This window comes from Cydia pomonella, chromosome 28, assembly GCF_033807575.1.
Source record: "Cydia pomonella isolate Wapato2018A chromosome 28, ilCydPomo1, whole genome shotgun sequence".
Lineage (NCBI taxonomy): Eukaryota > Metazoa > Arthropoda > Insecta > Lepidoptera > Tortricidae > Cydia > Cydia pomonella.
Window position 1 is genome coordinate 10,133,129 of NC_084730.1, and position 23,064 is coordinate 10,156,192.

The 23,064-nt window shown below is 37.3% G+C and overlaps 1 protein-coding gene across 1 annotated transcript; it reads left to right on the plus strand.

The window, feature by feature from the left end:
- On the plus strand, nucleotides 1-4,983 carry LOC133532854 (uncharacterized). Its single transcript, XM_061871698.1, has 4 exons — nucleotides 1-524; nucleotides 2,492-2,624; nucleotides 2,817-2,890; nucleotides 4,283-4,983. Exons 1-4 carry the CDS (start codon nucleotides 444-446, stop codon nucleotides 4,304-4,306), a joined length of 312 nt encoding a protein of 103 aa, XP_061727682.1. The 5' UTR covers nucleotides 1-443; the 3' UTR covers nucleotides 4,307-4,983.
- Nucleotides 4,984-23,064: the final 18,081 nt, after the last annotated feature.

Here is a 23,064-nt window from a genome sequence, read left to right on the forward strand (position 1 = left end):
CATATCCGCTATAGGTATATCGTATGCGATAAAGGGTTAAATAAAATAAGAAGGAAAGACGATAGCGATAACTCAAAAACGGCTTAACTGATCACGTTATTTTTTATATTTTCTGGATTTTTTTAGACCCATAGTTCATAAGTTTCATAACATAAATTAGGAGAGAAAATACCTTTATTTCCGAAATAATTCACTTTATCAAAAAATGTTTATAAGACCCCTATGAATAAAAATAGTCTTGACCATATTTCTTTAGACAGTTCTATTTATATATGTTCAGGAACATATTTTATTTCATATAAGTTTCATCCCGTAGGCAGATCGGTGAAGGTCGGCCTTATTGCCGTATCCCTTAATAAATAGATGAACTCTGGTTTAGAGTGTTGTCCTCTTACTAATTATTTCCCGGTTATTTCTAGATCGAACAGAAGGCAGATGAAATAATGGATACGATAGTGAATGATTGTAAAGGCACATCAATCAAGGGTTGTGTCTCTCAGTGTGAAATGCAGGAATATGGTGTAGTAAGTTTTGATCGTGCTTTTTATGTATGGCTGTAAAGTGCATGGCTACTTTATGTTTGAATTTCATTTATGTGTCCATGTAATTCTGCTGCTGTAAAAGTGCATGTCCACTTCATTAATAAATTCCATTCCTAAAGTGAGTATGCAATTATGCCGCCATTTGTACATAAAACCGAATAGTAGGGTCTCTTTTTTTGCTTATCTAAATGGACCTTTATCACTGAGCAAGACAGTTCATCATAAAAGACTAGTATTTTTACTACGTTGGTGGCAAACAAGCATACGGCCCGCCTGATGGTAAGCAGTCTCCGTAGCCAATGTACGCCTGCAACTCCAGAGGAGTTACATGCGCGTTGCCGACCATAACACCCCTCCCTCCCCTCCTCGAGCTCTGGCAACCTTACTCACCGGCAGGAACACAACACTATGAGTAGGGTCTAGTGTTATTTGGCGGCGGTTTTCTGTAAGGTGGAGGTACTTCCCCAGTTGGGCTCTGCTCTAGATCTGGAATGATATCCGCTGTGCTGTGCCCTACCACACAAAGCGAGATGACATTCACAGTGCCCATACCTCTTTTGTGGACTTAGTTTAAGGGCGTACCCGGGGGTACTGTGACGTCATGAAGTCGGCGGTATAAAGAAAATTAGTTTTCCCCTTTAAAGATACCATGTAGAGTGTCAAATGAAATCACTTGTGAGTATAGATTACAAATATACACGGTGTAACACGAGAAACCCAAAAGATGTTAATCACGCACTTCTAAGGCCAAAAGAAGGAAATAAATTTATATGAGTGTAGGTATGTAAATTTCGCGAAAAGTAAAATTTGTTTTCTTTCTTCCAATTTTTGAATGTATTTGTACATAAAAATTAATGTTATTGTAAAACTGGCACGAAAAATTATTTTTTACGTTTTTTTTGTAAAACCTAGTCTTTGCAAAGGTTACTTGTCACTTTTTGACATCCATCAATAAGGATATGTAGACAACGCCCTATAATGGCATCATCGCCTTCAAAAAGGCGTCTTGCACTAAGCTACAATACGATGTTTTTTAAACGCATTAACTCTGAAACTAGGCAAACCAGAAAAGTTTATATGACATTTTAGTCTCTACATGTGATTAGGAATACAAATGTTCCGCCGTGTATAACATACTATAACATTCTCACTACTTGGTCTAACAAATTAGAATAAAACGCCCAAAAAATTTACAGTACATACTGTACTTACATAAGTAAGAAAAAAGGACTTAAAAAAACTTTGTACTGCCGACTTTATGACGTCACAATAACTACCCCCACCATTTTCGCGCTTGCTCTCATATATTGCGCTCATATATTTGTGTTCAGGACATCAAACTGAATGCATTGATACCATATTCACCCATAACCGAAATGACATGAACGGAAAATAACCTAAAATCTGTGGGCCTACCGCGAAAACCCAATTTCGCAAATTGCGGGGATCTATCTCTTTTACTCTCAATAAGTCGTAATTAGAGTGACAGAGAAAAATGCCCGCAATTGACGAACTTCGATTTTCACGGTTGTAGCCCTGATTTGCCAGCCTACTATAGAGAAAAAGGCCCAAAAGGGAGGATCAAGCTAGTAGGTACGTATAAGTAGTAAGTACCTATAAATAGTAGGGGAGACTAAGAGGATTTTTTTTGGAGTTACTCGAGCTTGTCAGATTAAGACACTCATATCTTCATGATATCTAGCTACCCGTGGAGATCTACTTTTACCACTTCTAGCCGTCTGTATGATTGGGATGGCACGTGTAACTTAAAAAAAATCCCCTGCTGTACTCGGAGTCTACAACATTATGTCTCACTCGTACTATATGGTTACAGTATTCATATACTGACTTATTTATAGCATTCATATATTGGATTTATGACTATACTCATGTAGAGTCATAAAGTGGAATATCGCTTCTATCTTCTTATAGTTTATTGCACTCTGCAGATAGATACGAACGGACGGTACGTGGATAATGAAACAGCAAAATATTATTTCGGGAAATGGTTCTTAAATCATTTATATTTGAATATAATCGACGAAACTGAAGCCAACAACGTCGTTAAAAAATGCATGAGTGGTAAATATATTTATTTATTTAAACTTTATTGCACAAAAGAAAACCTTAATATACAAAAGGCATTATCTACCAAACCAGTCCACCTCTGAAACACGTGTGGAAATATCCAAATAAACCGCCGGTTGCCGACACCTACAGAGTACGATACCAGCGTGTCTTTGTAATGAGCGACCATATCGTGGTTATTTGCAGTGAACGAGCACATTACCGAGGACTGCCATCGAGCTGAACAAGTGAACAAGTGCTTAGATTTTGAATCCAAGATGGTAAGCTAAGTTACAGTAGAATCCGCTTAAGAATATTCTGAAAAAACCAAGTCAAAACGCTTCTTGAGTGGATTAAATGAAAAACTAATTCCAATCACTATTGTAAAATGAGAGAGAGATGAGAAATCGTATTCAACGTGAGCGTATTAAGCAATTTCTACTGAATTATGTATTTCAAATATGAGGAGAAACATCACCTTTACGTTAGTAATAAGTTACAAAACATCTGGTGGTATAATTACCTATATAACATTTAGTACGTTCACGTTTTGAACACATTTTAAAACATTTAAAACCGGGTCTATCGTGAACATCTTCTAACATCTGGCGCGAACAACTAACTGAATTGATCTTTATAAACCAAAAAGCGGCCAAGTGCGAGTCGGACTCGCCCATGAAGAGTTCCGTACCATTTATGACGTATTAAAAACAAACTACTTACTAGATCTCGTTCAAACCAATTTTCGGTGGAAGTTTTCATGGTAATGTATATCATATATTTTTTTTAGATTTTTCATTCTGTTATTTTAGAAGTTACGTGGGGGGGGGGGAGGGGACACACATTTTACCACTTTGGAAGTGTCTCTCGCGCAAACTATTCAGTTTAGAAAAAAATTATAGTAGAAACCTCAATATCATTTTTAAAGACCTATCCATAGATACCCCACACGTATGGGTTTGATGAAAAAAGATTTTTTGAGTTTCTGTTCTGAATATGGGGAACCCCCTAAAATTTATTGTTTTTTCTCTAATTTTTTGTAAAAATCCTAATGCGGTTCATAGAATACATCTACTTACCAAGTTTGAACAGTATAGCTCTTATAGTTTCGGAAAAAAGTGGCGGTGACATATTCGGACAGACAGACGGACATGACGAATCTATAAGGGTTCCGTTTTTTGCCATTTGGCTACGGAACCCTAAAAATTGTCTCCACAAAACGCCAATATTATCCTCGAGTTGTAGGTACGAGAAGCGATTTAAATCAGGAAACACCCCAGAAGTTTTAATAGGGATAGAAATACTTCAAATGTTTTCTTAAATATATTAATTGGTGCCGTTACTAGTTATTTATTTAATATATATTGCTCAATACATAAAGGTACAAATGGCAGTCTTAATGCCTTAAGGCATTCTCTACCAGTCAACCAATATGATAGGCAGTTATAGGTGGTTTGAGATGCTCGTCGACATATTACGCGGCCAAGTGGTTATGATTTTGGTGATTTAGCGTACGCGGGGCTCCTTGCCATGCCAGTATTGACGCGGCTGAAGCATAAGCGCAAGCCAGCATGTGCAGTGGAGAGTACCAGCTAACACTTGTGCTTTAATCGCAACAAAACGTTCGTTGTTTTAGGGACATAAAATAAAAACATATATTTTTTCTTTTACAGTATCGCGACCAGTGGGAAGTGTAGGCTAGGGTACACGAGCGGCCAGCCATATGTAATGTGCATTGACATCTTAGGAATATTAAGATATATGTCGATACACATGTTCTAAATTTGATATATGTCGACTATATACAACTAATGATGGAAAGATAGTTGTAAATATGTTTGTTTCTTATCTTATAATAAAAGAATTGTACGTGTCATATTAGCATTTTTATCTACACACATATCATAAACCTTCTATTAGGCCTTCAAAATCCGTAAATAATGGCCAACATTGCGATAAACTGATTGTTACAGCAAATTTCTTATCTGTTATAATGTTGTAATTGCTTCATAACCACATCAAAATCGATTTGGTAATGACATTCAAATCCGGAACATCTGAAAAAAAAAGAGAGACCACATGTGTTAGAATACAGACCCGTCTCTACTTGCCAAATTTCAGGGTTCTAAGACTTCAGGAAGTAGTCTATCTTTTCTATGACACGGGTTTCATATGGCTCGGACTGTAAAAATTAAGGTATGTATACAATCTAAAGTATAATAGATAGCCTAATAAAACTTACTCTCTCTACATATCTAGTACCTTAAAAATTCCAGCTCTCTAGCGTTATTCAAACCGAAACTACGAGGGTCCGAAAATACGACGAAACGTGCCGAGAAATTATAGGCACTGCACTTTGCCAAAGGTATCGTTTTGGCGGATAAATACATAATTGTAAAAATTTAATTACATTTCTGCTGTTATAAATTTTCAATGCACTACGAGTTTATATTTTTAACCTAAGTATTTATATCGATTAGCCCTTTCGCGCATGAGAGGAGGCCTGTGCCCAGCAGTGGGACGTATATAGGCTGAATTATTATTATTATTAGGGTGGAGAAGTGTCCACACATTTATACGATCGGTGTGTCATTTAATTGCAAAGTACAAAACAACATACAAAAGCTGGGATCCACATCAACCTTTTAGCCATTACATTTTAGCGAAAAAACAAAAAAAAAAAAAAAATAATAAGGCCTGATTCGTAACGGATTTGAAAAATTCAAAATGCTAGCACATAGCTCTAAAGACAGATATCCATCTTTTGTTTTTAATATATAATATATTGCTAATGTCTCCAAATTCTAGGCTTCGTTTTTCATTGCGTAAGAGCTGAAAAAAAAAAACAAAAAAAGATGAATCAACATGAACGCAGTGCACAGATTGTCGCCAAATGGATGGAAAATACACCGCGACCGAACTACTTCATCGCAAAACAATTCAAAATCCCAAGAAATACCGTTGATACTGTTCTAAACCGATACTTTGAGACCTTGTTTACCGCTTTGAAGCCTCGAACCGTAGTACATGGTGGTGCTCGTGATCCTAGGCTAGACAGGAAAATCAATAAGACGATTTGCAACAACTGAAGTATGTCCGAACGGGATATAGCTAAAAATAACTCTACAAGTCAGTCAATGGTGAGGCGTGCCAAGGAATGGGCTGCTATGAAGTCAAAAACGAAGCGAAAAGTGCCGAAAACATCAGAAAAGCAAAAACTCGCAATCTAAACCAGGTCTCGAAAGCTGTACGATTTTCTGGGTACAGACAATTTTCACTTGATTTTGGATGACGAAACCTATGTGAAGGCGGACTTTTCAACACTTCCTGGCAATCAGTTTTATGTTATAGCTGATGGAGAAAATCTTCCAGGTTCGGAAACTTCCGTAAGAATTGAGTAGTTTGGCTCTAAGTATCTGGTTTGGCAGGCAATTTGCCCATGCGGCGATCGTAGCAGTGTATATTCATTTTATACTGCTTTAAAAAAAACAATATATTTTTATCAATTAAACCACTAAGCTGACGGATACAGATTTTTCAAAGCCGTTACGAATCAGACCTTATATAATAATTAATTATTAATCAACGCATACTTGTTGCATACATCCAAATCGTTACAAATAGCAATACTGTTACTGACATCTATTGAGAATTAGAAAAACTAAAAAGCTGTAATCGATATGAGGTAGCAGTAGCATACATTATGAACTTATATTCATTTTTTATGAAACTAAAACGACCGTTTGAATGATGAATATGATGATAATTTAAAAGGAACCAAATATTGAATCCTGGCAGACGGTCAGAACACGAAGCCATACTTAAACAACATGCAGCCATGAATTGCTTACTAACAAAAAACGTAATCGAAAATCATAGATGGCGCTAGTAGTCGTATCAACTAAGGTGTGGATTCTGAATTGACCTTGGTCTGGCAAACAAACATTAAACATGAATCAAATATAAATAAACGAAACCCGAGAACACATCAACGTAATACCATCAACACCGTCCAAATTGGGAAGACGAAAAACCGAAACATAATTATAGATCATAGATGGCATTAGTAGTCATATCATATATGTAATAGTTTTACTTTTTGGTATTTATTTAAGGCTCTACGAAACATAATTGCAATGAATCTCTACTTTGTTTACTAAAACTCAGAACATCGAATTAACTGATTACACAGAACATCGAATTAACTGTTCTGATGTCATAACTGTAATTTTTCAGAAATTAATTAATTTATGAAAATTGCATTGCTACTACAGCAAAGTAGCAATGTATTTTTTTTTTTTTTTTTTTTTTTTTTTTTTCATAGAATATCTACAACGCATTTAAGTATTAAAAGCACCCGCAAGTATAGGGCACTAATTTAAAAGTAATTATTCGGTATTACCGGTAGATGGCACTAATCAAGATATGTAACCATAAGATAAATGGCGCTGTTAAAATTTTCCTACGAATCATGTGGTGATTTCGCAATAGCGGTGGTTAGGTAAGGTTCGGAGTTAGGTTAGGTTCTGAGTTAGGTTAGGTTCTGAGTTAGGTTAGGTTCTGAGTTAGGTTAGGTTCTGAGTTAGGTTAGGTTCTGAGTTAGGTTAGGTTCTGAGTTAGGTTAGGTTCTGAGTTAGGTTAGGTTCTGAGTTAGGTTAGGTTCTGAGTTAGGTTAGGTTCTGAGTTAGGTTAGGTTCTGAGTTAGGTTAGGTTCTGAGTTAGGTTAGGTTCTGAGTTAGGTTAGGTTCTGAGTTAGGTTAGGTTCTGAGTTAGGTTAGGTTCTGAGTTAGGTTAGGTTCTGAGTTAGGTTAGGTTCTGAGTTAGGTTAGGTTCTGAGTTAGGTTAGGTTCTGAGTTAGGTTAGGTTCTGAGTTAGGTTAGGTTCTGAGTTAGGTTAGGTTCTGAGTTAGGTTAGGTTCTGAGTTAGGTTAGGTTCTGAGTTAGGTTAGGTTCTGAGTTAGGTTAGGTTCTGAGTTAGGTTAGGTTCTGAGTTAGGTTAGGTTCTGAGTTAGGTTAGGTTCTGAGTTAGGTTAGGTTCTGAGTTAGGTTAGGTTCTGAGTTAGGTTAGGTTCTGAGTTAGGTTAGGTTCTGAGTTAGGTTAGGTTCTGAGTTAGGTTAGGTTCTGAGTTAGGTTAGGTTCTGAGTTAGGTTAGGTTCTGAGTTAGGTTAGGTTCTGAGTTAGGTTAGGTTCTGAGTTAGGTTAGGTTCTGAGTTAGGTTAGGTTCTGAGTTAGGTTAGGTTCTGAGTTAGGTTAGGTTCTGAGTTAGGTTAGGTTCTGAGTTAGGTTAGGTTCTGAGTTAGGTTAGGTTCTGAGTTAGGTTAGGTTCTGAGTTAGGTTAGGTTCTGAGTTAGGTTAGGTTCTGAGTTAGGTTAGGTTCTGAGTTAGGTTAGGTTCTGAGTTAGGTTAGGTTCTGAGTTAGGTTAGGTTCTGAGTTAGGTTAGGTTCTGAGTTAGGTTAGGTTCTGAGTTAGGTTATAGGGTTGATTCTCGGTAGATTTTGTTCAAATTTGGTACAGGGGCTTATTTTGACCTTATCTTTATATGGTATTTCGCGCTTGCTCAGAATCGTCCTGGGTCTGGGACCTCCCATACATTTTTTTTGAAAATTTTCAGTTTTTTGTTTTTTGCGAAAAATGTATTATATTTAGGCACTTGGTTTCCTAGCTACCCCAAAATTTCTCTAATTCTGCATCGAATGACACTTTTTTCAAGAAAATCGGTTAATAAATAAAGATTTTAGACCCGGGTTAGATTATTTTCGCACATTTTTTTGAAAAAAAAAGTTGTCCAAAAATTCTGAAAAAAATTCTATTTACACATTTGCTTAAATTCTGATATTACTAACGTAATATCTGACTGCTCGAATCTGACGTCCATTTTGCTCTATCTCTTACCGTTTCCGAGATATAGCGTCCTAAAGTTGCGAAATTTCTTAAAACATTGCTATTCCTGTTTATGCGGCGTCGTTGAATTATTTGTATGGAAATAGTGAAATCCGACTCACACTTGACCCTTTTTTCATAGAAATTGGATTTTATGTAATTATGGGTGAGTTTTTAGAGTTTGTATGTTCATATTTGGTACATAGTGACATGGCATAGTCTATATTGACATGATCTGTCAAACTGTTAAATTTGACAGTTTTTGAGAAAAAGTTTCACATTTTGTCATAGTTAAATAGAAATTGTCATTGTTAAGTATTTTTGACCAAAAGTGTCATAGTTGATGTATTTTGACAGTTTATGTAAAAATCTCGAAATTTGACAGTTTTAACAAAAATGTTTACTTGGAATAGCTATACAGCTGTATAAGATGACATGACCAAGTGCAAATTGACAAATTTTATCAAAACTATCATTTTTACAGTTTTTGAGATTTATATTGAAATAAAGTTATTTTTGAGTATAAGATGATATGATCAAGTGCAATTAAAGTGATTGGGGCAAGATTGAAAATATTGACAGTTTTTTGCCAGATTTGGTTCGTGCTTAGAAAAATAGTCATATTATTGTATGAGATGACATGGCCAAGTGCAAATTGACAGATTTAGACAAAATTGTCATTTTGACAGATTTTGTTCTAAAATGACATTTTGACAGTTTTTTGACCCAAAATGTCATTTTGACAGTTTTTGACACAAAATGACATTTTGACAGTTTTTAACCCAAAATGACATTTTGACAGTTTTTGACCCAAAAAGACATTTTGACAGTTTTTGACACAAAATGACATTTTGACAGTTTTTGACACAAAATGACATTTTGACAGTTTTTGACACAAAATGACATTTTGACAGTTTTTGACACAAAATGATATTTTGACAGTTTTTGACACAAAATGATATTTTGACAGTTTTTAACCCAAAATGTCATCTTGACAGTTTTTGACCCAAAATGACATTTTGAAAGTTTTTGACACAAAATGACATTTTGACAGTTTTTGACCCAAAATGACATTTTGACAGTTTTTGACCCAAAATGACATTTTGACAGTTTTTGACACAAAATGACATTTTGACAGTTTTTGACACAAAATGACATTTTGACAGTTTTTGACACAAAATGACATTTTGACAGTTTTTGACACAAAATGACATTTTGACAGTTTTTGACCCAGAATGACATTTTGACAGTTTTTGACACTAAATGACATTTTGACAGTTTTTGACACAAAATGACATTTTGACAGTTTTTGACCAAAACTGTCATTTTGACAGTTTTTGACAAAAAATGTCATTTTGACAGTTTTTGACACAAAATGACATTTTGACAGATATTGACTGACAATGACACTTTGACATGCTGACAATCTGCCATTCTGACATACTGACAGTTTCACAGTAAACTCGGTTATGGTGAAAATTTCAAAACTATTTTACACAAAAAGTAAGCATCACACGTTTACAGAGATAACTTTAATACTATTTTTTAGGGACTATAAGTACTATACAAACAAAAAACTATGGAAAAGTTGGCTAGGAAAAATTTCAATTTTGCAATGATAATTACGTCGATTACGTCGATCGCGGTGCTCCCGCGTTACCGTTATAGGGTTAATTCTCGGTAGATTTTGTTCAAATTTGGTATAGGGGCTTTTTTTGACCTTATCTTTCTATAGTATTTCGCGCTTGCTCAGAATCGCCCTGGGTCTGGGACCTCCCATACATTTTTTTTGAAAATTTTCAGTTTTTTGTTTTTTGCGAAAAATGTATTACATTTAGGCACTTGGTTTCCTAGCTACCCCAAAATTTCTCTAATTCTGCATCGAATGACACTTTTTTGAAGAAAATCGGTTAATAAATAAAGATTTTAGACCCGGGTTAGATTATTTTCGCAAATTTTTTTGAAAAAAAAAGTTGTCCAAAAATTCTGAAAAAAATTCTATCTATACATTTGCTTAAATTTTGATATTACTAACGTAATATCTGACTGCCCGAATCTGAAGTCCATTTTGCTCTATCTCTTACCGTTTCCGAGATATAGCGTCCTAAATTTGCGAGATTTCATAAAACATTGCTATTCCTGTTTATGCGGCGTCGATGAATTATTTGTATGGAAATAGTGAAATCCGACTCACACTTGACCCTTTTTTCATAGAAATTCGATTTTACGTAATTATGGGTGAGTTTATAGAGTTTGTATGTTCATATTTGGTACATAGTGACATGGCATTTTTGACACAAAATGACATTTTGACAGTTTTTGACACAAAATGACATTTTGAAAGTTTTTGAGACAAAATGACATTTTGACAGTTTTTGACCCAAAATGTAATTTTGACAGTTTTTGACACAAAATGACATTTTGACAGTTTTTGACACAAAATGACATTTTGACAGTTTTTGACACAATGACATTTTGACAGTTTTTGACACAAAATGACATTTTGACAGTTTTTGACACAAAATGACATTTTGACAGTTTTTGACCCAAAATGACATTTAGACAGTTTTTGACACAAAATGTAATTTTGACAGTTTTAGACACAAAATGACATTTTGACAGTTTTTGACAAAAAATGACATTTTGACAGTTTTTGACAAAAAATGACATTTTGACAGTTTTTGACACAAAATGACATTTTGACAGTTTTTGACCCAAAATGACATTTTGACAGTTTTTGACACAAAATGTCATTTTGACAGTTTTAGACACAAAATGACATTTTGAGTTTTTGACAAAAAATGACATTTTGACAGTTTTTGACACAAAATGACATTTTGACAGTTTTTGACACAAAATGACATTTTGACAGTTTTTGACACAAAATGACATTTTGACAGTTTTTGACACAAAATGACATTTTGACCGTTTTTGACACAAAATGACATTTTGACAGTTTGTGACACAAAAATGACATTTTGACAATCTGACAATCTGACATTCTGACATTCTGACAGTTTCACAGTTAGGTTAGGTTAGGTTAGGTTACTGACATTTAGACATTTTGACATTTAGGTTAGGTTAGGTTAGGTTAGGTTAGGTTAGGTTAGGTTAGGTTAGGTTAGGTTAGGTTAGGTTAGGTTAGGTTAGGTTAGGTTAGGTTAGGTTAGGTTAGGTTAGGTTAGGTTAGGTTAGGTTAGGTTTTTTTTTTTTTTTTTTTTTTTTTTTTTTTTTGTAAGGTTTTAAGTGTCAGTTGAAGACACAGGGCCCTCGCTAAGGATACGGGCGACCCTGTGTCCGAGGTGACATTTATGATGGGGTTTTTTATGTTTTATGCGATGCCGGGTCCGGCATCACCATCAGTCGGAACAATGGTGATGCTCGAGTTGAAGACCCGGCTTTATTGTTGTGATTTAGATGGACCCATGGTCCCCGCGTCAAAAACGGGCGACCATGGTTCCTGGTTGAGTTTTATGAAGAGTTAGGTTAGCAATGTTTGAGATTAGAGAATAGTTGTTTATAATTGGTTTGAAGTATGGTTAGTAGTTGATTTTTGTTTGTTTGGTTTGGTTTGCGTGGAATTTTTGGTTTAGTTTGGTTGTTGATTTTTGATTGTTAAAATTGGTTGTGGTTGGAGGGACCGCAGTAGAGATAGATGGATAAAGGCACTCAACGGACGCTGCTGCCCGTCCGCCGGTTTTCCCTTAGTCGCCTTTTACGACACCCACGGGACGAGATGGGGTGGTGCTATTCTAACGCCGGCACCACACGGCGAGGTTAGGTTAGGTTAGGTTAGGTTAGGTTAGGTTAGGTTAGGTTAGGTTAGGTTAGGTTAGGTTAGGTTAGGTTAGGTTAGGTTAGGTTAGGTTAGGTTAGGTTAGGTTAGGTTAGGTTAGGTTAGGTTAGGTTAGGTTAGGTTAGGTTAGGTTAGGTTAGGTTTTTTTTTTTTTTTTTTTTTTTTTTTATTTTATAAGGTTTTAAGTGTCAATTGAAGACACAGGGCCCTCGCTAGGGATACGGGCGACCCTGTGCCCGAGGTGACATTTGCGAGATGTTTCTTATGTTTTATGCGATGCCGGGTCCGGCATCACCATCAGACAAAACAATGGTGATGCTCAGTTTTTGGAGACCCGGCGTTGTTGATGTGATTTAGCTATTGGTGGACCCATGGTCCCCGCAATGAGTACGGGCGGCCATGGGCCCAGGTTGAGATTTGTAAATTTTTGTTGTGATTTATTATAATAAGGTTGAGATTTGAGAAATTTTTAGTTGTTGTGATTTTATTATTTTTTGATTTATTCGTAATTTTAGATTGATTTAGTTAGTAGTTTGTGAGTTGTTGTGATTTTTAGGTTATAATTGGTTTTGGTTGGAGGGACCGCAGTAGAGATTAATAGATGCCCACAACGGACGCTGCTGCCCGTCCGTCGGTATTCCCATAGTCGCCTTTTACGACACCCACGGGACGAGATGGGGTGGTGCTATTCTAACGCCGGCACCACACGGCGGGGTTAGGTTAGGTTAGGTTAGGTTAGGTTAGGTTAGGTTAGGTTAGGTTAGGTTAGGTTAGGTTAGGTTAGGTTAGGTTAGGTTAGGTTAGGTTAGGTTAGGTTAGGTTAGGTTAGGTTAGGTTAGGTTAGGTTTTTTTTTTTTTTTTTTTTGAGTTAAAACTATGTATAGTTCCAACGGCCCTCGCGAGGGATACGGGCGACCGTTGGACATAAATCAGTAGAGGTTCCCGCTGGTGATACGGGTAGCCTATTATTTGTTCAATACGATATGTTATTTTGTCCTTTTGTAAATTATGCTGAATTACTATTTCTTCTATATTTTTACTTATATGTTGTACGCGTTATGTGTTGTTAAATTTCTTCAAGGTATTTATGATATAGTTAATATGGTTTACAAATGAATCTTTGACTGCTTCTTTTTGGATTATTTCCTCTAAGTTATATGGATTTATTCTATTTATCTCACATAGTATTTCGTGATTCAGTCTTGTATTTGCGTACCTTGGGCAACTTTCCAATAGATGCTTCATCGTCTGTGGTGAGTTATCGTCGCATGGACACGTATTTGTGTCTGTTATGTGATGCCTCTTGAGATAGGTCTTATTGTACCCGTGTCCAGTAATAATTTGTGTCATTTGGAAGGTCATTTCGAAATTTTTCCTAAAAGTTGTTATATGCTCCATAGTCGGTAGCCATTGTTTTATATGTGTTCCTGTTGTACATGTTTGATATGTGGTGTCCTGCATTTTTATTGTGTCAGTGTGTAGGTTTCTTTTGTGGTAGGATAACGGAAATTTGACATAATCCGGTGCTTTGTGCTGTGAGGCAGCTAGTTTAGCTACCATGTCAGCCTCCTCGTTGCCAAGAAGACCAGCATGTGCCTTTATCCATCGGAATTGAATGTTGTGACCTTGCTCTCTAATTTGGACTATATGTTTATGTGCCCTATTTATTATGGCATTTGTACTATTCCTATTAGTTAATTCGAGAAGTGCAGCTTTTGAATCTGAAAATATTGTTGCTTGTTCCAAGCCGAGCGTGCAACACAAAAGGCACGCCACTTCAATTGCAAGACACTCAGCTTGGAACACAGTGCAGCTATTGTGCAATTTCAGTTTCTTTTGAGTGTTACGTCCATTGGGGTAGTGAATTATTACTGCGGCACCTACTACTCCATCGTGTTTGCTGCCATCCGTATAAATACGGTGCATGTCGGTGGAGTAGTAGGGTTCCAGATCATTGATATTATTAATGTCTTTTATGTCTATGTGAGGTCGACGGGCAGGGTGTAGAAGTTCGGTGACGGGCGCTCTTTTATCATATGTAACATCCTTAGGTAAGTAATCTGTAACTAATGATCGTTTGACTTTTTCTATAGATGCTACTTCTCTTACTTTGTCGGGTAAGGGTGTTAATCCCGCTAGTGCTATCGAGGGGATAGTGGGCAGAGTTCTAAAACCATGTAGTATTTTAACGGCAAATCCACGTTGTAAGCTCAGTAAACTGTTACAAACCTTTTTATACTTTGTTGCATGCCCCCAAATTTCGGCCGCATATGTAATTATTGGTTCGATTACTTGTCTGTAGATGGTGTTGATATTGGAGGCATGCACCCCCCACGTAGGTTTGACAAAAATGCACAGTCTCTTATAGATCGCTTGCGCCTTTTTGATTATATACTCTGTGTGCCTGATAAAGTTCAAATGCTGATCAACAATAACGCCCAGCAATTTAAAGTGTGTGTCAAAAGGTATATGTATATTGTCCATATGAATCCTGGCAGCTTTGGCCTTCGGAGTGTAGGCGATCATCTTAGTTTTTTGGGGGCCGAACTTTAATTTATTGTCTATACCCCATTGATAGACTGTTTGTAATAAGTTGTTGGCATTGAGTTCCAGATCTTCAATATCCTTACCTGAACAAACCAGCAATATGTCATCAGCGTAAGCTTGGACATAATTGCCATCAGCCAGGTCTTGCTCTAATAAGGTGTCTACAATAGCGTTCCAGAAGATGGGTCCAAGTACCGAGCCTTGGATACATCCTCTGGTCTGCTCTTTTGTCACTGTAACGTCGGAGTAATTTAACGTTATTTTGCGGTCAGTGAGGTAACTGCAGATTATTTTCAATAAATTGTGTGGACAGTTTATGTCTGAAAGCCTCTTTATCAGTGCAGGCCACCAGGCATTGTCAAAAGCTCCTGCAATATCGAGTGATATGGCAACTACTAGTCGATTGTTGCTTTTACATTGCTTGAGCTTAGAGATAGCACTATTAAGGGCATCAGTGGTGGAGCGCTGTTCCCTGAAACCATATTGTTTATTGCTGCAGGCATTGTTCATTTGCATATAGTAGGTAAGTCTGGTGGATATTAGTTTCTCGAGTATCTTCCCAAAAACATTAATTAGGCCAATAGGTCGGTAGGCGGATGTTTCTTTGTAATTTACTTTATTTGGTTTCGGAATTGTTCTGATGTATGCAGTCTTCCAGGGAACAGGAAAGTATTTAAGCGTTAAACATCTATTATATACTTTGGTTATGGTTTCAGGGTAGCATTCGATGTAGTATTTGCAGATGTCCGCAGTAAGGTGGTCCATGCCTGGTGCCCTTTTAGGGCTCATGCTTTTAATTATTTCTATTATTTCTTGGATATCAAATTGTGGTTCGTTATTTTCTATTGCAGGTTCATTATTTACAATATTATTAATTACTATTTCTTTTATTTGCAGGTGGTGCGGAGAGTCGTCGGCAGCGGTGTCTTCAGGGAAGAACTTTGCAGCGAGTTTTTTCCGCAGTGTCCAGGATAGATGTCGTGTAAGTACCGTTATCTGTTTTTAAAGTAACCGGCGGTTGCGGTTGTGGTGAGCTCTTCAGTAGGCGATTCGTGACGGACCACACGTCATCCTTACCCTGGCGGCTACAGAAATCTCTGAAGTGGTCTGCTGATGTTTTTCTGATCTTGTTAGAGTATTCCGCTCTGGCATCGTGGAGCTCTTTCAAGATATTGGTAATGTCTTTTTTGCCTCTTTTCAGGTCCTGTAGGCGATGGTGCAAGGATATCACCTTCTTCTTCATGTTGTTTAACTCTTCTGTCCACCACGGAATCTTTTGGTGAGGTTTTTTAATGGTAAGTGTAGCGTCACAAGTTTTTAAAATTACGTTGGTCATATTGTTTATGTATTCATCTAGTCCATTACAATCAAGTTCGTCAATTTCAGTCCCGTGTATATTACTAGCTTCAACATTTTCCTTTAGTTTGGTTATGAAATTTTCCCAATTAGTTCGATCGGTATGATATTTATACGTAGATGTCGATTTTTTCTTTTTATTTCGTGTTAGTTCAGATCTGATTTTGAACTCGATTCCGTGGTGGTCAGAAGAAGGTATTATTTCGTCGTTAACCTTCCAGTCTAGAACCTTATTCGCAGTGCATGGAGTAGCGAAGGTGAGATCAACTATGGATTCTCGTGTCTGGTTATGAGTAACTGTCTCGAATGTTGGTTCGTTGCCCACATTACAGCTGATCAGGTCGAAATTGACAGCTAAGTCGTGTATGTCTCTCCCTCGTTCATTGTTTCTCACAGACCCCCATGTCGTGTGCCAGCCGTTGAAGTCCCCGCATACGATGAGCTCCCTGTTTACATACTTTTGGAGGAATTGCTCCAGGTGCGTTATCGTACGCGCGGGATCTTCGTTTGGTTCAACATAGACAGAGACAATTAGCAGCTTTTTGTTGTTGTCCACGGTGAGCTCGACTGCAATAAAATTTGTAGTGTCGAATTGAGTCAGCCCTATGTACCCACCTAGTTTTTTCTTTATGGCAATGCAAGCTTTAGTCCTGCTACTATTTTCGCTATGTTGATATATGTCGTAACCTTCGATATCATTGACTAGCGTTTTGTTTTTACCAACATACGGTTCAGCTATACATATTACATCATTTTCGTTGTCTTTGATATATTGCAGTAGTTCCTGCATAGCATTATGTCCCTTGCCTATGTTGCATTGTATTACTGTGATGTGTTGTAGTTGTGTCCTATTATTGTTTACAGTGGGGAGGCCTTTAGCAATACCGGATTGAGATCCTAGCTATGCGATCCCATTTGATCCATTCTGGACATTGTTGGCTGAATGCAACATGGCTGTGTACTTTGCCCAGCTCACGACAATTGGTGCAGCATGGGACTGTGAAACTTTTGGGGCAGGTGCGGGTATCATGTGCATCAGCACAGTGTCCGCATTTGCTGTTGGACTGACAGTTAGCCGCGCGGTGACCAAAGCCCATGCATTTAAAACATTGCATGATCGGCGATTGATCCACCGCGAGGACAGACTGGTATCCAACCTTTACCTTCTGAAGGAGCATCTGTTTGTATAGCTGCGGGCTGACTTCAATTACGACATTTTTGGTCATGTCATTGCGTCCTTTGACAATTCGCATATATTTTACATGTTGGTTCTCAACACCAACGCAGTCCATGAGTCTGGAATTTTGTTTAATTATGGCATTTACTATACGCTCATTGGCGTTGTCGTTTATGACACCTAAAAGTTTTATGCTGGGATTGCGGAGTTGAGGAACCCCGACCGTTACACCTGCAGTCTTTTCTTTAATGGCAGAGCTGAGTGTGTGTCTGTCATTCTCGGTCTCACAATTGATGACTACTTTGTTATTTTTTGTGTGGCGTACGCTTTTGATACCCACACCCAGTTCTACCAGATCAACTTTCTTTTGGACTTCATTCAGAGCGTCCCTGCTCTCCTTCCGAGGATCCAGCGATTCTAGTATAACAGCATAGCTGGTATCCTGAGTACTTTTAGCGCTGGACCTGTTCTTAGGTATGGAGGGTGCCCTGCGTGCCGCATCAGCAAAAGTAGTCCCCGAGGCCCTTGCTCCAGCTTCCACGCTCGTTTCTGTGCGAGCTCTCTTCTTCGCTTTCTTGCTAAGAACCTCGGTAAAGCCTTCATTATTTTCCTCCTCATTCTCTTCATCCAACGGTCGCGTTAAGCAAAATACTACCAGCTCGTTGACTTTCTTTTGCTCATCAACAAGCTTTTCTATATTAGTCTGGACACCGTTAATTATTTCTGCTTTTAGCTTCTCCGCATATAGCTGCGACGCATCATTGGTGTTAGTCGGAGCGCCAACAGCGGTCGCATTGTCCTCATCTTCTGTTTGAGTGGCGAAGTTTCTGTGTGCGATCAATGTCGCATGATCGGACAGTCTGGTCTGATTACGTATGGGTGGTGGGCTCTTGGCATCCTCAATCACTTGCCGGATCTCCTTTATTTTCGCTGGTTGCATATCGTACTTGGAGATATGCATCATTCGGTCTATCGCCTTTGATATCTCCCGTGACGCTCTTGAGATGGTGATCTTATTTACCCTATTCACGCTTTTATCCTCATTGACCGCCCTGTCAATGAGCTTGGCCAAATTACCAACAACGGAGAAGAACGTATCAATATCAGTGACTTCTGATGCATATGCGCCAAGCTCGATCGTGTCTTCTGGCTTGATCTTTTTTACGTTCTTCACTTTTGGCTTACCTTGCTGGACCTGTGCTGTATTCTGCAACTGCAAATCTGGCAATGGCTGTTGCGACTGCGGCAGCGGGAGGGTTTGTGGTTGCGGCTGTTGTTGCTGCGATCGCGGCTGCAGCCGCGGCTGCGGCTGCGGCCGCGATTGCGGTTGCTGAAGGGGTGGGGACGCAGCTAAAATGTCCGTGTTTGTGCAGGGTTGTCCGGCCCGTATTACAGTCACATCATCTGTTGCATTCTGTGTGGTTGTAGAGTCATGGCTTAGATTAAGCGGCTCCATCTCGCAAGAACTATCGATGTTAAATGCAACTGCTGGTCTGTGGATGCCGAAAGATTCTGTTTCGGCTTCCGTTCCATCAGTGCGTCCGAGCGAGAAGGTGGCATCTGTGACATGACTATTCAGCTCAGGCATATCCATGTTGATGAGTCTCACTTTGCACGTGTTGGTAAAGGTTATATCTCGCCCATCAACATGATGCTGAGAAGCCTCCGGCTGTTTTTGGGGAGTCTCCTGCTGGTCCTGAGTGGCCTGCTGCTGTACCTGAGGATTGTCTTGAGCACATTGATGCTCCTGTTGAACTTGCTGTGGCTCGTCCTGAGCATTCTGCTGGTCTTGCGCTGCAGATCGCAAGCGCTTTTTCACAGGTGAGCGAAATACCATTTCAGAAATATGTGAGTATTAGGAGAAAACTTTGGGGGGGGGGAGGTAAGAAAAACTTGTGTTGTAAATAGAAAGAATAAATTTTTTAATGTGCAAGAGTGAAAAAACGATGAGAATCTACAGGTGGGAAAAGAAGTTATGAGGAGTTATATTAATAATTTTGAGTGAAACAAAGAAAAATTTAAGAAAATTAAAAGTTTTGTTCAAGAAAAGTAATCGGAAAATTTTAAATTATATATCAAAAGATGCGCCTTAGCAAAAGGATTGTTACAAAGAAGAAACGATGTTGATATCTAGAACAGAAGAGAAGTTATGAATTTTTAAAGAAGTAAAATTTTGAGAAAAATAGAAAAAATTGAATATCTCGAGAACGGAAGGGGGGGGGAAAGTGGGGATAGTACCAAAAGATGGGGAAAAATTTTCTCTATCTATGTCCAAAATATGAAAATTCTAGGTGGAAGTATAGTCACTTTTAAAAAGCTTGGTTAGGTTAGGTTCGGTTAGGTTAGGTTAGGTTAGGTTAGGTTAGGTTAGGTTAGGTTAGGTTAGGTTAGGTTAGGTTAGGTTAGGTTAGGTTAGGTTAGGTTAGGTTAGGTTAGGTTAGGTTAGGTTAGGTTAGGTTAGGTTAGGTTAGGTTAGGTTAGGTTAGGTTAGGTTAGGTTAGGTTAGGTTAGGTTAGGTTAGGTTAGGTTAGGTTAGGTTAGGTTAGGTTAGGTTAGGTTAGGTTAGGTTAGGTTAGGTTAGGTTAGGTTAGGTTAGGTTAGGTTAGGTTAGGTTAGGTTAGGTTAGGTTAGGTTAGGTTAGGTTAGGTTAGGTTAGGTTAGGTTAGGTTAGGTTAGGTTAGGTTAGGTTAGGTTAGGTTAGGTTAGGTTAGGTTAGGTTAGGTTAGGTTAGGTTAGGTTAGGTTAGGTTAGGTTAGGTTAGGTTAGGTTAGGTTAGGTTAGGTTAGGTTAGGTTAGGTTAGGTTAGGTTAGGTTAGGTTAGGTTAGGTTAGGTTAGGTTAGGTTAGGTTAGGTTAGGTTAGGTTAGGTTAGGTTAGGTTAGGTTAGGTTAGGTTAGGTTAGGTTAGGTTAGGTTAGGTTAGGTTAGGTTAGGTTAGGTTAGGTTAGGTTAGGTTAGGTTAGGTTAGGTTAGGTTAGGTTAGGTTAGGTTAGGTTAGGTTAGGTTAGGTTAGGTTAGGTTAGGTTAGGTTAGGTTAGGTTAGGTTAGGTTAGGTTAGGTTAGGTTAGGTTAGGTTAGGTTAGGTTAGGTTAGGTTAGGTTAGGTTAGGTTAGGTTAGGTTAGGTTAGGTTAGGTTAGGTTAGGTTAGGTTAGGTTAGGTTAGGTTAGGTTAGGTTAGGTTAGGTTAGGTTAGGTTAGGTTAGGTTAGGTTAGGTTAGGTTAGGTTAGGTTAGGTTAGGTTAGGTTAGGTTAGGTTAGGTTAGGTTAGGTTAGGTTAGGTTAGGTTAGGTTAGGTTAGGTTAGGTTAGGTTATAGGGTTGATTCTCGGTAGATTTTGTTCAAATTTGGTACAGGGGCTTATTTTGACCTTATCTTTATATGGTATTTCGCGCTTGCTCAGAATCGTCCTGGGTCTGGGACCTCCCATACATTTTTTTTGAAAATTTTCAGTTTTTTGTTTTTTGCGAAAAATGTATTATATTTAGGCACTTGGTTTCCTAGCTACCCCAAAATTTCTCTAATTCTGCATCGAATGACACTTTTTTCAAGAAAATCGGTTAATAAATAAAGATTTTAGACCCGGGTTAGATTATTTTCGCACATTTTTTTTAAAAAAAAAAAAAAAAAAGTTGTCCAAAAATTCTGAAAAAAATTCTATTTACACATTTGCTTAAATTCTGATATTACTAACGTAATATCTGACTGCTCGAATCTGACGTCCATTTTGCTCTATCTCTTACCGTTTCCGAGATATAGCGTCCTAAAGTTGCGAAATTTCTTAAAACATTGCTATTCCTGTTTATGCGGCGTCGTTGAATTATTTGTATGGAAATAGTGAAATCCGACTCACACTTGACCCTTTTTTCATAGAAATTGGATTTTATGTAATTATGGGTGAGTTTTTAGAGTTTGTATGTTCATATTTGGTACATAGTGACATGGCATAGTCTATATTGACATGATCTGTCAAACTGTTAAATTTGACAGTTTTTGAGAAAAAGTTTCACATTTTGTCATAGTTAAATAGAAATTGTCATTGTTAAGTATTTTTGACCAAAAGTGTCATAGTTGATGTATTTTGACAGTTTATGTAAAAATCTCGAAATTTGACAGTTTTAACAAAAATGTTTACTTGGAATAGCTATACAGCTGTATAAGATGACATGACCAAGTGCAAATTGACAAATTTTATCAAAACTATCATTTTTACAGTTTTTGAGATTTATATTGAAATAAAGTTATTTTTGAGTATAAGATGATATGATCAAGTGCAATTAAAGTGATTGGGGCAAGATTGAAAATATTGACAGTTTTTTGCCAGATTTGGTTCGTGCTTAGAAAAATAGTCATATTATTGTATGAGATGACATGGCCAAGTGCAAATTGACAGATTTAGACAAAATTGTCATTTTGACAGATTTTGTTCTAAAATGACATTTTGACAGTTTTTGACCCAAAATGTCATTTTGACAGTTTTTGACACAAAATGACATTTTGACAGTTTTTAACCCAAAATGACATTTTGACAGTTTTTGACCCAAAAAGACATTTTGACAGTTTTTGACACAAAATGACATTTTGACAGTTTTTGACACAAAATGACATTTTGACAGTTTTTGACACAAAATGACATTTTGACAGTTTTTGACACAAAATGATATTTTGACAGTTTTTGACACAAAATGATATTTTGACAGTTTTTAACCCAAAATGTCATCTTGACAGTTTTTGACCCAAAATGACATTTTGAAAGTTTTTGACACAAAATGACATTTTGACAGTTTTTGACCCAAAATGACATTTTGACAGTTTTTGACCCAAAATGACATTTTGACAGTTTTTGACACAAAATGACATTTTGACAGTTTTTGACACAAAATGACATTTTGACAGTTTTTGACACAAAATGACATTTTGACAGTTTTTGACACAAAATGACATTTTGACAGTTTTTGACCCAGAATGACATTTTGACAGTTTTTGACACTAAATGACATTTTGACAGTTTTTGACACAAAATGACATTTTGACAGTTTTTGACCAAAACTGTCATTTTGACAGTTTTTGACAAAAAATGTCATTTTGACAGTTTTTGACACAAAATGACATTTTGACAGATATTGACTGACAATGACACTTTGACATGCTGACAATCTGCCATTCTGACATACTGACAGTTTCACAGTAAACTCGGTTATGGTGAAAATTTCAAAACTATTTTACACAAAAAGTAAGCATCACACGTTTACAGAGATAACTTTAATACTATTTTTTAGGGACTATAAGTACTATACAAACAAAAAACTATGGAAAAGTTGGCTAGGAAAAATTTCAATTTTGCAATGATAATTACGTCGATTACGTCGATCGCGGTGCTCCCGCGTTACCGTTATAGGGTTAATTCTCGGTAGATTTTGTTCAAATTTGGTATAGGGGCTTTTTTTGACCTTATCTTTCTATAGTATTTCGCGCTTGCTCAGAATCGCCCTGGGTCTGGGACCTCCCATACATTTTTTTTGAAAATTTTCAGTTTTTTGTTTTTTGCGAAAAATGTATTACATTTAGGCACTTGGTTTCCTAGCTACCCCAAAATTTCTCTAATTCTGCATCGAATGACACTTTTTTGAAGAAAATCGGTTAATAAATAAAGATTTTAGACCCGGGTTAGATTATTTTCGCAAATTTTTTTGAAAAAAAAAG